At 37.6% G+C, this 6000-nt stretch overlaps 1 protein-coding gene across 19 annotated transcripts in view; it reads left to right on the top strand.

Moving 5' to 3' along the window:
• Positions 1-6000, top strand: part of DEPDC5 (DEP domain containing 5, GATOR1 subcomplex subunit) — a 158339-nt gene that overhangs the window by 77367 nt on the left and 74972 nt on the right. For all 19 annotated transcript variants that reach the window (XR_014021036.1, XR_014021037.1, XR_014021038.1 and 16 more), the window contains one exon: positions 3614-3679. Coding sequence is in view for 13 of the 19 variants with exons in the window: in XM_081285913.1 (XP_081142039.1) it covers positions 3614-3679 (66 nt within the window). In the remaining 6 variants the exon portion in view is untranslated. The remainder of the gene's footprint in view (positions 1-3613; positions 3680-6000) is intronic.

Here is a 6000-nt window from a genome sequence, read left to right as displayed (position 1 = left end):
TTAACTTTTTTAAAAAAAATTTTAATATTTATTTTTCAGTTTTTGGTGGACACAACATCTTTGTTTGTATGTGGTGCTGAGGATTGAACCCGGGCCGCACGCATGCCAGGCGAGCGCGCTACCACTTGAGCCACATCCCCAGCCCCAGATTCTTTATCTACATAATGAGCGCAAAGATCCTTACTCATCTGCCCCTCACAGAATAGTTATAAGGAACAAATGTACGTTGGGTTCATTTAGGGTAAGATTGCCATATAGAGTCCTTGTTTTGGAATGAGGTGGAGTGGAGTGTAAGCATACATCTGGTTCACATTTCATTTATTAACAAAAAGAAGAAAAAACCAGAAAAGACAAAAGAAAACCTCATGTGTGACTCTACCTTTACCTCCTCAGACTTGACAGATCACACCAAACCCAGATACTTAAGTATGATTCAAATTTTCTTCTGCATTTGAACATGATTCATGAATCCTGACTCATAAGAGCAACATCTCTGTGGGTTTCTCTCCTGACTCTGCTGAATTTCGTTTTGAGTGTGGTTGGTGGTGGCCTCAGAGCCGTGCCCTTCACTTATTTTTCACTGTGGTCCCCAGCAGGGACCAGTGCATTGCGCAGATTGTTTCCTTTCCTTTCTGTTTCATTCCTACCTTCCTTCTTCTCTTTCTTTTCCCTTCCTTCTTTCCTTCTCTCCCTCCCTTCCTTCCTGTTGTTTTTTGGTACCAGGGATTGAACCCAGGGGTGCTTAACCCCACATCCCCAGCCCTTTTTTATATTTTATTTTAGGGACAGAGTCTCACTGAGTTGATTAGGGCCTTGCTAATTTGCTGAAGCTGGCTTTGAACTCAGGATGCTCCTGCCTTAGCCTCTTGAGCCTTTGGGATTATAGGTGTGTGCCACCCGGCTCTTCCTATTTTTTTAAAAACATTATTTGGCAGTATTGGGGATTGAACCTAGGGCTAATCTGCCATTGAACTATAGCCCAGCTTTTTTTTTTTTTTTTGGAAGTAGTAGTAGTAGTAGCTCGGCCACTGAACTATGCCCCCAGTCCTTTTTATTTTTTAGACAGAAGGCCTCACTAAGTTGCCAAAGATAGTCTAGAACTTGCTAGCCTCCTATCTCAACCTCCCATGTAGCTGGAATTACTGGTATATACCATTGTGCCGGTATATTTTAAATTTACATATAGTAAAATTTTCTGTTTTTAGCATATAGTTCTATGAGTTTGATAAATTCAGAGCCACATACCCATCAACAAATACATCAAAATATAGAACTTTTTCATGAATTCCCAGAATTCTTTCTTGTTGCCTATTTATTTTTTAAATTTTTTACTTAAAAAAAATATATGTACACATACACACATACATATGCATGCATGCACGCGCGCGCACACATACGTGTGTGTGTGTGTGTGTGTGTATGTATGTATATATTTAGTCGTAGTTGGACACAATGCCTTTATTTTATTTATTTTTATACAGTGCTAAGGATTGAACCCAGTGCCTCGCACGTGCTAGACAAGTGCTCTACTGCTGAGCCACAACCCCTTTTTATATTTGATCCCTTTCCTGTCTCCTAGCAACCATAAATCTATTCTCTGTCCCTCTAGTTTTATATTTCTCAGCATGTTGGAATCATACACTGTGTAGCTCTGAGTCTGGCTTCTTTCACTCATCTAATGCATTTGAGATTCATCCAGTTGTTGCATACATCAGTAGTTCATTACTTTTTATTTCCAAGTAGTATTCCATTGTGTGGATATAGTGCAGTTTGTTTATCTCTTCACCATTTGAAAGACATTTGTGTTTTTTTACAGGTTTTGGCAACTATGAATAAAGCTGCTTTAAACATTGACATAATTTTGCATCAACAAACTTTGTATGAGCATAAGTTTTCATTTCTCTTATGTAAAGTCATATGAGTGGGAGTAAGTCATACAAACTGTTTTCCTAAGTGGTGTATCATTTAGTATTCCTACCAGCAATGTATAAGAATTTTCGTTGCTCCACATCTTTGTCAGCAGTTGCTATGATTAATTATTTTTTAAATAATTTTTTATACCTTTATTTTATTTATTTATTTTTACGTGGTACTGAGGATTGAACCCAGCACCTCGCAACTGCTGGGTGAGTGCTCTAGTGCTGAGCCACAACCCCAGCCCTGATAAGTCATGGTTTTAAAATATTTTTTTTATTTTTAGTTATAGTTGGATACAATACCTTTATTTTATTTATCTATTTTTATGTGGCCTCACACATGCTAGGCGAGTGCTCTACTGCTGAGCCACAATCCCAGCCCCCGATCAGTCATTTTTAATCATTAATTTTGGTGTATAGAGATATCTCGCTGTGCTTTTTTATTTATTTAATTTTTTCTGTAGCTGTAGATAAACAGAATGCCTTCATATTATTTATTTATTTAAATATTTTTTAGTTGTCGATGAACCTTTATTTTATTAATTTTTATATGGTGCTGAGAATCAAACCCAGTGCCTCACACATACTAGGCAAGCACTCCACCACTGAGTCACAACCCTAGCCCCTATTTTATTTATTTTTATGTGGTGCTAAGAATTGAACCTAGTGTCACATATGCTAGGCAAGTGCTCTACCACTGAGCTACAGACCCAGCCCCTCATTGTGCTTTTAATTTGCTGTTTCCTTAATGACTAATGATGTTGAATATGTTTGTATGTGCTTATTCACCTTCATTTATCCCATGATGAATTGTCTGTTCAAATCTTTTACCCATTTATTCAGTGGGTTTGAGTTTTTGTGGTCTTGAGTTGTGAGAGTTCTCTGAATATTCTGGATATAAGTTCTTTCCCAGAGAACATGATTTGTGCGTGCTCTCTCTCAAGCTTGTTTTTCCTAAGATTTCACAAGGAATTTATAAATAGTTGTTCTCATTATAAAATAAGATTCAAATAACACAAAAGGATTTAGAGTAAAAAGCACAGGTTCTCTTTTACTTTCTGCCATCTTTAGCTTTCTTTTTTGGGATAACCACTGTTGATAGTTTGTTGAGGATCTTTCCAATTCTTTTTATGGTACTATAAGTACTATTATGTGTTTTAAAATTAGTTTTATTACTTTTTAGTCAGTAAGTAGCATTTCAAAGAATGTCTGTTTTCCTTTTCAGCCCAGTTGTAGGTAGAATTATTGTTATTCTCTTAAAATAGTGAGTTTTGATGTCTTATGTCATATTTTAGAAAGCCATGATTTGGGGAGGAATTCTAGTAGATAAGGATGAATTATGAGTGGACTAAATTTAAATAGGTCTTTTTAGATTTGCTAAAAATTGCTGTGATTAGTTGAAATGATTTCGTAATGTATTCATTTTCTTTAAAAAAGTAGTGGGTTGCTTTGCTAAAAAGTCTCATTTGGCAAAGAATGATATTAATAAAACCTTAAAGTTCTGATTCGTTCCCAAGTTTTATTTTGTTCATTTTTTCTTTGATCCTTTTGCACTGTTTGAAATCCTTAGCCTAGAATTGACACTTAGTTATCATTTTTATTTTTAGCTTGAATTTGGAGCCTTTTAAAACTATAACTGTGAGAACTCTTTTGCAAAATGAGCTTCATTCAGACAAGCTGTTTTTATCTTTCCATAGGTACGAATCCTAGGATTCAAAATAAGGATTCTCTAGAGGACAATGTTTCTACCTCTCCAGACCCAAGTAAGAGGGGGCAACTGCTAGCAGGAGGTGGATGTTAGGGTTTATGGGATGTTCAGAGCATGAGGAAGCAAGAAAAAGCCCTGTGGGAAGAAAATGGTTTAGAAGTCCATACTCTGTGGGGTACAGGAAAGCAATGAGTGAGGGAGGTTTGTTTGGTTTCTCTGATGTGAAGTGAGAGAGGTGTGGCCCAAGACCTGTTTCAGAATGTAATTCAGTGCACATGGAAAAGGTAACAGATTTACTCATAGGCCTCTTGTGCCAGTCTAGATCTGGCATTAGCTCTTAAATGCCTAATGATGGCTCTAGAAAAAAATTGCAAAGAAATAATAGGCCATTACTGGAACTCCTTACACATCTGTAGATGACGATATTTGATAGTTTGTACTCATTTTGGCCATTCTTGTCAAGTTAAATAGATGTACAGTAAGAGAACATCTTATCTACAGTCACAAAATAGCAGGAAAAAAAAATCCTGCCACCTCATAAACTTCATTTTGCTTGACTATGACCAATGGATATACATCAATGAGTCTTTTTGTCTACATTTTTGATTAACTTAATCCTTTTATTATTTCTTTAGGTCCTAAATTGTCATTTTTAATTCCTCTATGAAGCATATTACAGATGTTGGTTAGAATAATCATTTCTTATGTGTAACCATTTAGACGGTTTCCAATTTTTTTTTAGTGATGGCATATAATGAAGGTATAGTGAATGGCAGAGGGTATATTTTTTTCTTTCGGTTTATGATTGGCAGATTGATTATTTTCTAAAAAGCTGCGAGCAATGAAAAGATGGATTTTGTTATCTACTTATTATTTCGGGGTAGACCTCCTTAGAGGCCTTCTTTCAGGACCAGAATGTACGGGGTACAAGAGGCCACAGTTTTTCTCCCAGGGAAGAACATCATTAAACTAAGACTCTGAAGCCTTTTCAATGTGGGCTTTAGGACCAGGCATTTTGGTGTATTTTGGTGTGTGCCCAGCAGACAGCATTTTTACAGGTTTTTTATAACCCCAAGGATTGGTAGGCTGATGAGGGTCAGCATGACTTACAAGGTTAAAAGGTATAGATGACTTTTATTCCTGACCTCCCCACCATGGCTTTGATCAGATTTCTCTATTCTCCTGTATCTATCTAGGAAGTAGGAATAAGTTTAGCTTCTTGTCTACAATGGGGGAAACTGGGGTGATTATTTTGGCTATTCTGTGCTGAAGTATTCATGAGTTAATAAGACTGTGTAGACCATGAAGGTGATCCTAAGAGAGTTTAATCATCTTCCCCACTTCAGTGGTGCTACATGGGGCATCTTCTCACTGTGATTTAGCACACAGGTCTTCCTCATCCATGTGAGGGTGATGTGAGGGCAGATGAGGCAACCATGTCATTAGCTGTAATCACTATATAAATATGAGTTGTGAAGAGCCCACTCAAGACCCAGAGGCAAAGGCACAAAATTTTTTTCTTCGATATTGCTTGTCTTATAGAGACTTTGAAAATAATCCTTACTTAAAAAGATGTTACTTAAAGATTAAGACAGGTGTGGAGGCTTATTTCCACTGGTTCAGGAAGCTGAGGCAGGAAGACTGCAAGTTCAAAGTCAACCTCAACAACTTAGTGAGGCACTAAACAACTCAGCAACACCCTGTCTCTAGATAAAATATATATAAAAAAGAAGGGGGGGTGTATGTGCTGGGAATGTGGTTCAGTGGTTAAGTGCCCCTGGGTTCAATCCCTGGTACTGAAAAAAAAAAAGTTACCATAATCCTCACTTAAATGCCTGAAGTGGAATAACTTTATAAAGAAAAGAGGTTTATTTAGGTTATAGTTTGAGAAGCTGAAATTGTAAGCTACATGATGTTAGCTTGGCTGAGAGCCCCTCAGATGCATCACATGATAGTGAAAGGCTCACAATGAGAGATCATGTGGGAAAGATCAATAGGGAAAGATCATATGAAAAGACAGGAAACCAGAGTATGGAGAGGGGCTAGAAGAACCAAGAACACTCAAGCACTATCTTAAGATCCCATCAGAGCTTCCCTGATCCCTCCCCAAGGGCATGCTCCTAATCACCTCCTTTGGGGTTTACCTCTTAGAGATTTTATATTTCTCCTCACCCAACACTGGGACCAACCCCCCCAAAACAAATCCTTGGGGAACAAACCACATCCAAACCAAAGCACCACTTAATTACTTTCCCTCAGTGATTCTCAAATGGGCAGTATCAGGGAACTTGTAGCACTATCTGCAGACATTTCTGGGTTTCACCACTAGAGGGAGCCAGTGGTACCTAGTGTATAGAGTTCAGTGATGCTGCATAA

Source organism: Spermophilus citellus, assembly GCF_964194105.1.
Source record: "Spermophilus citellus genome assembly, chromosome: 3".
NCBI lineage: Eukaryota > Metazoa > Chordata > Mammalia > Rodentia > Sciuridae > Spermophilus > Spermophilus citellus.
Note: the sequence above shows the minus strand (reverse complement) of the source record. Positions and strands in the feature narration are given on the sequence as shown.